General features: G+C 46.5%; 1 protein-coding gene across 1 annotated transcript in view; it reads right to left on the bottom strand.

Annotated features, from left to right (window-relative positions):
• Positions 1-876: 876 nt before the first annotated feature.
• rgs9b (regulator of G protein signaling 9b) overlaps positions 877-15671 on the bottom strand; it is an 80329-nt gene continuing 65534 nt past the window's right edge. The window contains exons 17-19 of the mRNA XM_078226068.1: positions 12039-12162; positions 1888-2387; positions 877-1033 (exon numbers count right to left, since the gene is read on the bottom strand). Of these exons, the coding sequence (XP_078082194.1) occupies positions 877-1033; positions 1888-2387; positions 12039-12162 (781 nt within the window). The remainder of the gene's footprint in view (positions 1034-1887; positions 2388-12038; positions 12163-15671) is intronic.

Here is a 15671-nt window from a genome sequence, read left to right as displayed (position 1 = left end):
TAGGCGCATTTACAACTGATGCTGGCAGGGCATTCCAATCCCTCACCACCCTCTGGGTAAAGAACCTACCCCTGACATCGGTTCTATAACTACCCCCCCTCAATTTAAAGCCATGCCCCCTCGTGCTGGATTTCTCCATCAGAGGAAAAAGGCTATCACTATCCACCCTATCTAAACCTCTAATCATCTTATATGTTTCAATAAGATCCCCTCTTAGCCGCCGCCTTTCCAGCGAAAACAATCCCAAATCCCTCAGCCTCTCCTCATAGGATCTCCCCTCCATACCAGGCAACATCCTGGTAAACCTCCTCTGCACCCTCTCCAAAGCCTCCACATCCTTCCTGTAATGTGGGGACCAGAACTGCACACAGTACTCCAAGTGCGGCCGCACCAGAGTTGTGTACAGTTGCAACATAACGCTACGACTCCTAAATTCAATCCCCCTACCAATAAACGCCAAGACACCATATGCCTTCTTAACAACCTTATCTACTTGATTCCCAACTTTCAGGGATCTATGCACACATACACCTAGATCCCTCTGCTCCTCCACACTATTCAAAGTCCTCCCGTTAGCCCTATACTCAACACATCTGTTATTACAGCTGACTCCTGGAGTTATTATAGATTCTTAGCAGAAAAGAGCAGTGTAGTGGCAACCTGGATGATCTACGTGGGGAAGCAGAAATTGCTTTATCAAGAGAAATAAAAGTGAAGATTTGCCATCATTAACCGAAGACGTATATGACATTTAAAACACTAGCACCAAGCTAGTATTTGCTAATTTAGCGGAAGGGCTGGTTTCCTGAATCTCCAATTAAGGCAGCTCAAATACGTGGGTATCTCCTAGTTCATTGGTCTTAAACTGAACTCCCATCATCCTGCTTTACTTTCCTCTGCCACACTCTCCCAAGGACAAATCACCTCCTTCGCAGAGTCCTTGTAGGTGCAGTGACAATCTTCATCCTCATCCTCGGAGTCTATCGGGTAAATTCTGCATTCAGATGGAATGTCTACTTTGATCTGGAAGAAGCTGAGGGAACAGAATCAAAGATTACAAAGTTTTTTTCAAAATTCTAAATGCTTTGAGGGTTGCATTTGTTATAGGTATTTTCATTGGCTATTTGCCCTCGTTTTCTTTGTCCTTTTCTGAAAGTGAAACTTCTTGCTGGGATACAGTTCCACGAGCACCAACACTCTCCAATACTTGAGCCAGGTGGTCATTCTTCATATTTGAGTCAAGCTTGCTCAGTTTGTGTAGGTGCAGTGTCAATATTGGGGAATCACATTTGCAACCCGCTACTGTGCAATTTCATTCCTTCCTGCTCCAGAAACACTGACGCACTTTGTAAAAGACCTATCACTGATTCCATCCCCACATTTATTGTCACACAGAGTAAATATGTGGGCTTACCGGGATAGAGTGGGATTATTGTCGGTGCAGACTCGATGGACCGAATGGCCAACTTCTGTACTGTAGGGATTCTATGATTATGATTCAGGATACCAGAGATTAAGGTTGTGACCTTTTCTGAGTTCGTCTGCTTGAGTTAATATGTCATCAGGCATTGCATTGGAACCATCTGGAAAGGCTTGAGTACTAAATACAGATGTGCTTTTCACTCAGAGGGTCATAAGAATGTTGAACTCTCTCTTCCCTGATAATATCATGGGGGCTGGTTCAGCATAAACTTTCAAAACTCAGGTCAGTAGATTTTTGTTTGTAAGATAGTCAAGGCAGGTTGAAGAAATGCAAAGAAATAGAGTTGAGATTCAATTGAAAAGAGGAAAGTTCGAGGAGCCGACTGAATCGCTACAAGGCGTAACGTATGAATTGAAATCTAAAAATAAATCAAAAAACACTGGAAGAAAAGTGAATTGACTTACTTGGACACTCTCCTTGGCTTTTGCTGTAGCGGTTTCTCTTCACCGTTTAAAGGTTGGATCTTGCGATTGTTCAGCGAGATGCATTTGGGAGACAAAGTTGCAAAGACTGGAGAATTTGTACAGCCCCGTTTCAAAAACTTGCTGAAGGACAGAGTCATTTTAGATTTCTGGGAAGGTTTGGTTTCCACGGATACTGGTGTCCGGTGGCAGGTGCTCGACTCGGACCCAACTGACAACTCAGTGCTTTCAGCAACTGAGGAGCATTGATTAGAAATGGAATGATTCTGCTGGCGTTTTCTTTCCATCGCTGGAGTGCTGTCTATGGCTACGCTGATGGGTGAGGGGCAGATGGCACTATTTGGCAGTGGAATGTATCTGGGGGAGCTGAAGGGCCCGTCACTGTTGGCAGGATTGGATAAGGATGGGCTTGGGGAGCAAGGTGGCATACATAAGCCTGTGTACACTGTCAGGTGGGGAACAGGTGCAGTAAACCTACATATCTATAAAAAAAGGAAAAAGGTTCAGAACATAAGAACATAATGAAAAGGTGAAGGAACAGGCTATCCAACCCCCTTCAGACTGCTCTGCTGTTCAGTAAGATCAGGGCTAAACCTACTGATCTCAATGTTGAACATGCTCAACAACTGAGCATCCATGACCCTCACGGACAGAGTATCCCAATGTCATTTTCTGGTTACCGTTTGCACAACTCTTTCAACACCAAGAAACATCCATTATAAAAACCTGACAGGCCAAGGGTTACATTGCAGCTATTGAGAAAAGAGGTTTCAGAGAACAATGCAGTGAACCACACAATCAGTAGCTTCCTTGTGAATATCAAGCAAATGAATTAGGAAAAGCCATGTTTCCCTGGTAGTGATGATGTGGCGACGTGGATTTTCTTTCATGTGGTGGGGGTAAAAACAGCACTAACTGGGACAGTGTTGCTCCTGTCTGCACTAAAGAGTCTGTCATGACTTGTCACCATGACTACAGATCAAGGAAGTCATGATTATGCGTTTGTATCCTTCATTACAAATTTATCGGGTTGGAAAATATCCATCCATTCTGTTGTACTCCTGTCATAGCTATAGTGGGAGGTCATTGGATTCTAGATCAGAAGCCAGGAACACTGAGTGCAACATTGCATTCCAGTTTGCAGAAATCCTTGTAATGTCTGCCCAGGGGAGGCCTTTATCCTAACAGAGGGACATTGAGTGTTCCTGGCACCATTGCCTCACTGAGTCTTTCATGAGAGAGCACTTGTTTGATCCCAAAATGCTTGGGAACATCCAGTGCAGATATGAGCTGGGTGATGTGTTGCTTAAGACAGATGAATGTGCACTTTGTTTAATAATAGACACTGACTCCTAATACATGTTTGAGTGCTTCTACCAGGAGCCATCTCTGGTTGAATAGCCAATGGTAAGAGATCTAAATGAGCTTTACCCTCATTCTATACAATTGCACAAAGTCACAATCTTACCCCCATTGTGGGACTAGCTCCATTGACATCTAATGCCAATATTAGTCTCTGGCTATAAAGGAGAGGATCAGAATGGTTTTGAATGTTGCTTTCTAACATTCAAAATGATTAATCAGTGATTACAGTATCCATTTGGGCTATTTACATAGTTTTTAACCCTCAGTAACATTTGTTGACTAAAATAAGCAGCAGGTAGATGCATGAATGAGCCACAATGTAGAAACTCAATGACGCAATGCATATCGAAAACATTACAGTCCACCCACGTATGGAAAAATCTTTATAGACCCTTAGAGAGAATTGTTAAAATACATCTCAAGATTAATTGCAATGTATGATGTCGATGATCAGCAATTTAATTTTATCTTAAAAGGTGCCAAGTCTGAGCAGTGGTAAAGTTGAAGTCCAGTGGGGAGGGTGAGGGGCAGTCAGGAGAGTGAGAGACAGTGGGGAGGGTGAGGGACAGTGGGGAGGGGATGGGGTGTGCGGTGGGGGGGGGGGGAGTGCGAGGGGCAGTGGGAAGGGCTAGGGGCAGTCCGGAGGGCGAGGAGCAGTGGGGAGGGTAAGGGGCAGTGGGGGGAGGGGGGAAGGTGAAGGGCAGTCCAGAGGGTGAGGGGCAGGGGAGGACAAAGGGTAGTGGGGAGGGCGAGGGGCAGTGGAGAGGGTGAGGGGAAATGGGGTGGGTGAGGGGCAGTGGGGAGGGTGAGGCAGTGGGGAGGGTAAGGGGCAGTGGGGAGGGTAAGGGGCAGTGGGGAGGGTAAGGGGCAGTGGGGAGAGAAAGGGGCAGTGGGGAGAGAAAGGGGCAGTGGGGAGAGAAAGGGGCAGTGGGGAAAGTAGGAGGCAGTGGGGAGGGGGAGGGTGAGGGGCAGTGGGGCGGGCTAGAGGCAGTGGGGAGGGGGGAGGGTGAGGGGCAGTGGTGATGGTAAGGTCTGATGTCTGACTCTGGGGGTTTCTGCTCTTATGTTGCAAATTGCAAGGTTTTTATTTCAGTAAGATTTATCTTTTGTTCCCTTCACCAGTTTTAAAGATTTTATTTTGGACATTATGCAAAGACAGAAAATCCCCGCGCATACGTTGCTTGCTCTGTGTTATTCTTAGGGGTTAAAGTAACACCATTTCTGGAAAAAATAGATTCTCACCTTCCTAACAGAAATGTAAATTACACAGCACATCAGTACACCACACGGTGACTAACTGGAAACCCATTTTCCATCATGATCGGTCAAAATCCAGGGACTCCCTCTCTAACAGCACTGTGTTACACCATATGGACTGCAGAGGTTCGATAAGGCAGTTCACCACCACCTTCTCAAGGTCAATTAGGGATGGGCAATAAATGCTGGCCTAGCCAGTGACACCCACATCCTATGAATGAATTTTTAAAAGATGTACCGGATTCCTACTTCCGGCATTGGAGCAAGACAATGCCATGTACATCTCTCAACAGCCATTAGGTGAGCAGCATGGTCATGTTCCTGGCATCGTGCTGCCTGTTGCTTGAGACTGTGGAAAAACACAAGATGTGGAAATTATTGAAAGGGTGCAGAGAAGATTTACAAGGATGTTGCCTGGATTGGTTGGCATGCCTTATGAGGATAGGTTGAGGGAACTCGGTCTTTTCTCCTTGGAGAGACGAAGGATGAGAGGTGACCTGATAGAGATGTGCAAGATGTTGAGAGCTATAGATCGGGTGGATTCTCGGAGGCTTTTTCCCAGGGCTGAAATGGCTGCTACGAGAGGACACAGGTTTAAGGTGCTGGGGAGTAGGTACAGAGGAGATGTCAGGGGTAAGTTTTTCACTCAGAGGGTGGTGGGTGAGTGGAATCGGCTGCCATCAGTGGTGGTGGAGGCAAACTCGATAGGGTCTTTTAAGAGACTTCTGGATGAGTACATGGAACTTAATAGGATTGAGGGTTATAGGTAAGCCTATATATAAGCCTAGGTAGGTAGGGACATGACCGGCGCAACTTGTGGGCCGAAGGGCCTGTTTGTGCTGTATTTTTTCTGTGTTCTATGGGGAGGAGGGGCGGGGGGGGGGCATAGTGCACAGCGTAGAAACAATGGGAAAAATAAACCAAAATACACCTGTGAATGGAAGAGATGGAGTAGAGAAACATTAAGAGATCTCAGAGAGGGTGGGTGAGGATGTTGATTCCCAGCGGAGCGGAGTTACTCTTTATTTCATCAAAATGCAGCAGATGGAACTTTCTGATCATGCAAGATCCTCAGACCATAAAAAATAACGAGGAAAGATCTCAAGAGGGAGCTTGTCACAACAGTGATTATTTTAGCACAAACTGAAGGTTGTGATGAACCTCTGTTGACAAGGGCTACATGATGCAAAAGGGAATATGTTGGGGATGTGCGTCAAGTAAAAGATTGTTTTAGAATTTCAAATAAAGATGCAAAAAGACATCAGATGGCATTCAACAATGATGGTGGCACTGGATGAATGGGAAGAATCTTTGAAAAGTAGCATGTGGAAGACACAATGAAAATGAGGAAATGGATTTGGAGTTTTACAATGCAACACACAACTGTCAAATCCAGGCTTTGGAACAAGATGAGAACACCAATCAAACTCAACAGAAAACACATAAAGCAGATGTGCAATGATTGACATGACTTTATTTTTATTCAATGAACATGAAATAAAACCTGCAGCCAAGACATCTCATTCTGAAAATCCACGGTTCACAAGAGCTGCAGTCTGTGGAAATTTAATGTTAAAATACAGAGGCGGTGTGACACATGCTCCTGAAACTAATCACCTAACAATCTCAAGTCGTGCAAGGCCAGACCAACATTAGGTGTTAGGAGGGTGTTTTTTTATTCGCCAGAGAATAATGGAGAATAGTGATACATTCATCAGGCCCTGTGAGCTCTGCTCGACTGCTGCTCGATCACCTGAGGAGGAGAAGGAGGAAGAGGAGGGACAGAAGGGAATTTTTCAGACTTTCCCCCTAATTGGGCAGAATTTTTATACTTATTGTGCCTCTCCCACATGGGGTGGGGGGGAATTTTCCACCCCCGTTTTCGACGGATGGGAATGGCAGCGGGCGGGGGACAGAGAATCAAGAGGGAATCCCAAAACAGCTTTCTTGGTTGGAGGTTTTCCCCACTTGATTTTTCCCGCTCCAAGCCAATGATGTAATGGGAGTACACAGAGCCCGGGGGGAGAAAACCCTGCCCGGGGGAAGTGCCTGGGAGAAGTTCCATTGGGGAGATAACACCCCCCACCCATGGAGGTGGGTTCCCAGGTCAGGAAGTTTGGGGGGGGTTGTGTTCTGTGGGGGGGATACCTTGTTTTTATTTTGTTAGATCAAGGAGGCCTTTAAAAATGGAGCTGCCATCTGTTGAAGGCCGAGGTTGCTGGCATAGTGGATTTATTAAGTGCCCATCCTGCCAGCGTGATGTTTTGGGACCCGTCTCCAGCATTTTTATTAACTAAGTTCCAAAACATATGGTGGGAAAAGACATTGGTGGAGCTGGTGAATAGCACACCGCTTTTCCCACCTTAGTTGACAGTTAGTTAAAATAGCAGAAAATTTTGCCCTGGTTTTTGCTGGGTTATTGGATGGGGCGGTGGGTGGGGGGGTGGGGGGGGGCATGGTGGTGCAGTGTATATGTTGTGAGGCACAAGCATTGTAATTGCGTGGATCAGATTTGGATTAACCAGCGGGTCTGTTCCCATCCATTATTGTTTGCATGTTGACCCGGGGAAAGTGGCCTCTTTCTGTAGTGTTAGGACTCTATGACCTTTTTAGAATTTTGATCAGAAGTTCCAGCTTCTTGTTATTGCCGCTAAACTCACTGACATTCTGAACACGACACCCCTCGGTTTTATTTTGAAATGTGTCATGTGACGGGAAACGAGTGCCTTTTATAACAAAGTGGTTTGATCACAGGAAGGATCACAAATAAGCTACGTGCAATGTAATTTCCTCATTGCAACACCATGGCAACAAGAACCTACAGTGGCAGTTTGAAGGATGCATCACAGTGGCATTTCTGTTTAGCTCACATGGTTCATTGTCACCGTGGTTTGAATCTTGTGGGACACTGGCACTCCAATGACTAGTTGTCCAAATCCTTCTTTCTCCTGGAAAATCTCAGCAGGTCTGACAGCACCCGTGGAGAGAGAATAGAGCCACCGTTTCGACTCTGGGTGACCCCTTTGTCAGCGCTGACACAAAAGGTTGGCTCTATTCTCTCTCCACGGATGCTGTCGGACCTGCTGTGTTTCTCCAGCATTTTCTGTTTTTGTTTCAGATTCCAGCATCCGCAGTATTTTGCCGTTACCTTCTCCCTCCTCCTTGCTTTACCAATGCCAATCATGGTTTATGGAAACCTGCTCCTGGGTAATAGTCAATGTTAAAGTTGGGAATTGTACAAAAGCAACTCAGTGGTAAATTGCCTTCCAATCTGGCAGTATAGACTCTGCTGCTCTCTCACCACCCCACAGTGACACAGTCCTAATTCATATGTTTGTAACTCTGACCAGGAACCTAATGATATGTGGATCCATCATGAGCACAAAGCCACTCCCTCTGCCCCACTCTCTGATACCTTGATTTAGTCTAATACTCCAGCATGTCATTCACTGCAACCAAAACATATAATACAAGCTAGGATTGATTGACTACTTTAAAACTGCAGAGCTCCTTACAACTAGAATAATGGCATTTGTGCTCTATATTGTAAATTCAAACTTGCTTCAAAACAAAGTAACACACCTTAAGGTTATGATGGCAGATAAACTGCTTGAGCCTTTTTCAACTGTTTGTTAACTGAACCGATGTGTTACTGCATTGGAACAGACTCTCATATCTGATCTCGTACTACCTATGTTCCTTTGTAGGATGTTCATTCCTATGTATTGTATATGGCGTTATGTGTGTTATCCTATTTATATAGCCTCCTACTACTGTGTGTTTTCTTAGATGTAAATCATTCCCCTTGCACACTTTCTCCTGTGATTTGTTCTTTTGGTCTGCAAATGCCTTCCTATTATTTGATTTCCTTTCATTTCACTGAATCAATATCACGGAGAACTGAACTTTTGAAAGCGGGCAGAAATTCTAACCATGATACGTGACAGTTTCAGAGCAGGCCACAATGGAGACACTAGCTGCACTTGCATGAAATCAAACAGAGCAAAGACGAAAGACTGTTCATGTGTACCTGACAGAAAGCTGACAGATCCACCTAATCAATAGCAGGGAACAGAAGCGTTGAACACAATGCTAAGACCCATTTTAAAAGGGAAAGGACAGAGAGGCTACTAAACCCTGAGGCATTTTCTTTCCTGTAAACCCTGTCATACACTCTCCATGGTGAAATGCTCGAGATAATAGAACAGTGTAATTCCTCCCAGACCCCCCCTCTCTCCCACACAGATGATTCAGCGCCAAGTTAGGGGGAGGCAATGGTGTACTGGTATTGTCACTAGACTAGTAATCCTGAGACCCAGGGTAATGCTCTGGGGACCCGGGTTCAAATCCCACCACGGCAGATGGCGAAATTTGAAAATTCAGTAAAAATCTGGAATTAAGAGTCTAAAACTGTTCATGAAACCATTGTTGTAAGAATGTCCTTGCACATGAGTATAAGACTGGCGTAACCTGTGTTGTTTCAGCTTGTTAACTCATTATTTCCATTGCACTTTCAGCTTTAGTAACTCCACAAGAGAAATCCCCAATAACGGCAGCATCTACTTATGTTAACCTGTTAACTTTGATCTGTTGGCTGAGTAACTTCTCCCAGTCACCACCCTGAAGGTGCATTAAAATATTCAAAACTTCAACACAAATAGACAGAAATGATCAAAATGGTGGGACTGACCATTCTTTGCAACTAACTTTCAGAAAGCAGGTATTTATCCTGATAGCAGCATTGGAAAGTTCATAAACTTGTACACAATTTCACATTTAAGAATTGAGAAGGACAACTTAATGAACCAAGGTATGTGTTTGCATAGTCCCCTGTCATGCGATGACTTGTTCTATGTGAGTGCAATACTTATTCTTTATTCTACTGAGCATTTTTGGGACTTTTCTGTTCCTCTTGAGTAGATGCACATTACCCTTCAACTCCCCCACATGTCCACAAACCAGATCACACACTTCCCCACCGGAAATTTTCCACTCATTTGCCTGTCCCGACATGCACTCGAGTGGGAAGTATAATTAGAAGCCACCCTCTGAATCTCTCCAGTCACCAGTGTAAGCTCGTTTGTAAACCTTCGGTGACCACAGAGTGGCAGGAAATCATGAACTGAAGACAAGGAATATCAGATCGCATCAACAAACAGCTACAACTAATTATTGTGTTCAATAGCCAATATTTAGATTTTCATTGACACTTACTGGTACAGTTCTAGACAGGTACACTATACGCAGGGCTCGAAGGACAGTTTCAAAATGAGGTACTGGATTTTGTGATGGAGGAGATTCTGGGATGCTGAAGTGAGTGATGGTGGGAGTTATGGATGATGGGAGGGTATCGGGGACTGGGAGGTTGGGTATGTGGGAAGGTGATGGGATATAGGGTGGGGGGATGGGTTTGGGCTGCACATGGGAAGCAATAGAAAATTGAATGAAATAGTCAACCTCTGAACATTTGGATAATGGGGCACTGCTCACTTGAAAATAATTATTTGACAACCCCCCTCCCCGCAACTTCCATTATGTAGCTGAGTTCTAAATAACATGTAGTTAGTGCAATTGTACTAAGAGAAATTCATATAATGTCTTTACTATATATAGTAAAACATACCAAGGTGCTTCCACAGAAAAGCATCATCAAACCAAAGCTCGCATTAAGCCTGATTTTTGGAGGCTTACTGACAGCGCATGTCAGACAAAATATTGTGGGCACAGGAAAAATTAAACTCTGTGCTAGGACCTCAAGTTTGGAAAATAGGAACTTTAGCATCAGCTTAAGTGGCTCAATCCCTTGCTCATGAGTTAGGGTCAACTCCAACCCGTGAGATGGGACATTACACTAAGCCCAGTCTGCCTGCTTGGGTAGATGTGAAAGAACCTCAGTTAAGGAGACTTCAGTGCTTTGGCCAACATTCCTTCACCAAAAATTCCCAAAACATAAATGAGATGCTCATTCCTCTCACTGCTATTTGTAGAATGCTGTTAGACGCCAAGTTTCCTGGGAGCTGATTCTGCCCCAACTACTTCCCCTGGCAAAAGAGCTCTGAGGATAATCCTGGGCTGTATGCTACTATACCTGGGAGGCAATAAATTGAATAGGTGCTTTTTCATTGAGCTTAAGGTTCCTTTACTTGTGTGGCATAAATGTGCGCTGCCTCTCTCTATTCACTCTTAGTGATGAAGGAATGGATCAAGGTAGGGCCTGGGTGGGATTGTGGTCGGTGCAGACTCGATGGGCCGAATGGCCTCCTTCTGCACTGTAGGGTTTCTATGACTTCTATGACTTTCTAAGTTTTATGCTGGGTCAAGAAGAATTTTACCACAAAATTATTCCATATAAGTGAAGCAATGGAGAGGGGAGAGGGTGGAGGGGGAGAGGGTGGAGGGGGAGAGGGTGGGGGGGGAGAGGGTGGGGGGGGAGAGGGTGGGGGGGGGAGAGGGTGGAGGGGGAGAGGGTGGAGGGGGAGAGGGTGGAGGGGGAGAGGGTGGAGGGGGAGAGGGTGGAGGGGGAGAGGGTGGAGGGGGAGAGGGTGGTGGGGGAGAGGGTGGAGGGGGAGAGGGTGGAGGGGGAGAGGGTGGAGGGGGAGAGGGTGGAGGGGGAGAGGGTGGAGGGGGAGAGGGTGGAGGGGGAGAGGGTGGAGGGGGAGAGGGTGGAGGGGGAGAGGGTGGAGGGGGAGAGGGTGGAGGGGGAGAGGGTGGAGGGGGAGAGGGTGGAGGGGGAGAGGGTGGAGGGGAGAGGGTGGAGGGGAGAGGGTGGAGGGGGAGAGGGTGGAGGGGAGAGGGTGGAGGGGGAGAGGGTGGAGGGGGAGAGGGTGGAGGGGGAGAGGGTGGAGGGGGAGAGGGTGGAGGGGGAGAGGGTGGAGGGGAGAGGGTGGAGGGGGAGAGGGTGGAGGGGGAGAGGGTGGAGGGGGAGAGGGTGGAGGGGGAGAGGGTGGTGGGGGAGAGGGTGGAGGGGGAGAGAGTGGAGGGAGAGAGGGTGGAGGGGAGAGGGTGGAGGGAGAGAGGGTGGAGGGGAGAAGGTGGAGGGGAGAAGGTGGAGGGGGGAGGGGAGAAGGTGGAGGGGAGAGGGGAGAGCAAGCAAGGTAGGGGGAAGTGTGGCGGGCAGAAGGGGAAGGTAAAGGGGAGTTGGAGGGGGTGGAGGGGAGGGTGGTGGGGAGAGGAGGAGGGAAGAGGGGAGAAGAGAGGGGAGGAGAGGGGAGGGTAGAGGGGATGAGGTTATACAGGAACAGGAGGGGCTAGAGGAGTCATGCTGGAGGGTAGGGGTTTGGAAGGAAACTCACAATAAATGATATTACAGCTTGGTGATGTGCTGGTGCCAACATGTGGCCCATCCTCTCACACTTCGAGCACTGGGTACATGTCCTTCTCTGTGTTAAATGTTTCATTTGTTGAGCGTTTCGTGGACATGGTGGTTTAACATTTCCTGAGGGTGTTTATTGAGCCTCTTGTTTGGGAGGCTCCTGCTTCAGCTGGTTCCTGCGATCTAACTTGCTCATAACCTGTGTTATGTCGACCACCTTCGTCCCGCTAGCAGCTGCCTTTGCCTTCGCCTCCAGTTCGAGCTGTCGCAGGATCACAGGACTGGGACTCGAGCGTCTGTGTCTCTTCATAAAGGGGAAGTTACTGGAAACAACCAAAAATCATCAGATAAGATACATGAAAAGAGTCATTGTTTCTGAAATGCTTGTACATCTGTTCATGAATGATAAATAAGTCAGCCCACAACCCCCCTGCTGATAGTAAGTAACGACACTACCCACTGTGCAGTACAAACATCAGGAAACACTATTCTAGAACATAGAACATAGAACAGTACAGCACAGAACAGGCCCTTCGGCCCACGATGTTGTGCCGAGCTTTATCTGAAACCAAGACCAAGCTATCCCACTCCCTATCATCCTGGTGTGCTCCATGTGCCTATCCAATAACCGCTTAAATGTTCCTAAAGTGTCTGACTTCACTATCACTGCAGGCAGTCCATTCCACACCCCAACCACTCTCTGCGTAAAGAACCTACCTCTGATATCCTTCCTGTATCTCCCACCACGAACCCTATAGTTATGCCCCCTTGTAATAGCTCCATCCACCCGAGGAAATAGTCTTTGAACGTTCACTCTATCTATCCCCTTCATCATTTTATAAACCTCTATTAAGTCTCCCCTCAGCCTCCTCCGCTCCAGAGAGAACAGCCCTAGCTCCCTCAACCTTTCCTCATAAGACCTACCCTCCAAACCAGGCAGCATCCTGGTAAATCTCCTCTGCACTCTTTCCAGCGCTTCCACATCCTTCTTATAGTGAGGTGACCAGAACTGCACACAATATTCCAAATGTGGTCTCACCAAGGTCCTGTACAGTTGCAGCATAACCCCACGGCTCTTAAACTCCAACCCCCTGTTAATAAAAGCTAACACACTATAGGCCTTCTTCACAGCTCTATCCACTTGAGTGGCAACCTTTAGAGATCTGTGGATATGAACCCCAAGATCTCTCTGTTCCTCCACAGTCTTCAGAACCCTACCTTTGACCCTGTAATCCACATTTAAATTAGTCCTACCAAAATGAATCACCTCACATTTATCAGGGTTAAACTCCAGTACATTTCATTGTGGCTCTGCTAGAATTGGCCTAAATGCTGCAAGTTATTAAGTTATGAAACTTTGGACGTGATGAAGCACTACATAAAAAGCAAATTGTTTGTTTTAATATCTCACATTCCTCTCCTTTTGCCCATGTCCAAGGGATGGATGCCACGCTGGCACAGTGGTTAGCACAGCGCCAGGGACCCAAGTTCGATTCTGACCTTGGGTGACTGTCTGTGCAGAGTCTGCACATTCTCCCCGTGTCTGCGTGGGTTTCCAGTGCAGAAGGAGGCCATTCAGCCCATCGAGTCTGCACCAACCACAATCCCACCTAGGCCCTATTCCCATAACCCTCCATATTTATCCTGCTAATCCCCCTGACACTAAGTGCAATTTAGCATGGCCAAACCTGCACATCTTTGGAATCCTCTGGATGCTCTGGTTTCCTCCCACACTCCAAAGATGTGCAGGTTAGGTTGATTGGCCATGGTGAATTGCGCCTTAGTGTCAGGGGGATTAGCAGGGTAAATATGTGGGGTTACGGGGATAGAGGCTGGGTGGGATTGTTGTCGTGCAGACTCAATGGGCCGAATGGCCTCCTTCTGTACTGCAGGTATTCTATGATTCTATGAATGATTAAACCTTCCACCCATAGACACAGTTTACATTGACAATGTACTGTCTGAAAAATCAGACCGGCATATATAACCAAACTTTCACAAACTCTGGGCACCCCAACATGCTTTCCAGCCAATTAAATACATTATTAGAAGCAGAATGTCATCTCTGTTACAATGTGAGAAATGTGGCAGCCAATAAGTGCACAGCAAGATCCCACAGGCAGCAATGTGATCATCGGGCTGGAGAACGTTGGAAGAGCAATGTCTACAGGGTTTCAGAAACAGATGGGCTGAGGAAGGGGATGAGGTGTGTGATGTTTCAGAGGAAGTTTTCATAGAATCATACAGCGCAGAAGAGGCAGTTCAGCCCATCGAGTCTGCACCGACATGTTAAAAACTCCTGAACTCCCATATAATCCCATCTGCCAGCACTTGGCCCATAGCCCTCAATGTTATGATGTGCCAAGTGTTCATCCAGATACTTTTTAAAGGATGTGAGGCAACCCGCCTCTATCACCCTCCCAGGCAGCGCATTCCAGACCATCACCACCCTCTGGGTAAAAAGGTTTTTCCTCACATCCCCCCTAAACCTCCTGCCTCTCATCATGAACCTATGACCCTCGTGACTGACCCTTCAACTAAGGGGAACAGCTGCTCCTTATGCACCCTGTCCATGTCTCTCATAATCTTGTATACCTCGATCAGATTGCCCCCTCAGTCTTTTCTGCTCCAACAAAAACAACCCAAGCTTATGCAATCTCTCTTTATAATTGAAATGTTCCATCTCAAACAGCATTCTGCTGAATCTCATTTGCACCCCTCCAGTGCAATCACATCCTTCCTATAACGTGGCGACCAGAACTGCACACAGTACTCTTGCTGTGGCCTCACCAAAGTTCTATACAACTCCAACATGACTTCCCTGCTTTTGTAATCTATGCCTCGATTGATAAAGGCAAGTGTCCGATATGCCTTTTTCACCACCCTACTAACATGCCCTTCCGCTTTCAGAGATCTGTGAATAAACACGCCAAGTTCCCTTTGTTCCACAGAACTTCCTCATGTCCTGCCATTCATTGAATACTTTCTTGTCAAATTACTCCTTCCAAAGTGTTTCACCTCACACTTTTCAGGGTTAAATTCCATCTGCCACTTGTTTGACCATTCCTTGTTGCCCAAGACACTCCACCTCACTATTAACCACCTGGCCAATCTTTGTGTCATCCGCAAACTTACTAAGTTTGAAGAGCCAGTGCCGATTCGACAGGCAGAATAGCCTCTTTCCACATTGTAGGGGTTCTATGGATTCTAAGGTCAATTAGGGATGGGCAACAAATGTTGCAAGACCCACATCCATTGAATGAATAAAGAAATGAAAAGTCCCACTGTAGGAACAGAAACACACAGTTCACAAACCTGGTCTCCACATAATGCCTCTGATAACACAGGTCTCAGAGTTTCCCATGAGGTATGTCTGAGACATCTGTATTCAGAATGATGGAAGTTCCCATCAGTTTAGTTTCATTTTAAAGTCACAGTCTTGTTGAGTCAGGTTAATAAAGGCCCCCTTGTGTTCCGCCCTATAGCTGGTCAGTGTCAGCTCTCCCTCCCTGTAACCATTTCCCCATTTTATTATAAATCCACCTCACAGCCTGACTCTGGATGTCACATTGTGCATCATAGATGATATGGCACAGGAGGAGGCCATTTGGCCCATTGCTCCCGAGCTAGCCCATTGAAAGAACTATCCAGTTGGTACCATACCGTTCCGCTCTTTCCCAGGAGTCCTGCAGTGTTTTTCCCAATCCCCATTTGAACTCATGCCCCTATCATGCCCCTCTCCCGTCGCGTTCCCTGACAGTACATTCCAGATCACAACTCAATATCGCTGTTAATTTGACCAATTTAAGAGTGGAAACATTCCAGGACTGAC

The sequence above is a fragment of the Mustelus asterias genome, chromosome 12, assembly GCF_964213995.1.
Source record: "Mustelus asterias chromosome 12, sMusAst1.hap1.1, whole genome shotgun sequence".
Classification (NCBI taxonomy): domain Eukaryota; kingdom Metazoa; phylum Chordata; class Chondrichthyes; order Carcharhiniformes; family Triakidae; genus Mustelus; species Mustelus asterias.
Note: the sequence above shows the minus strand (reverse complement) of the source record. Positions and strands in the feature narration are given on the sequence as shown.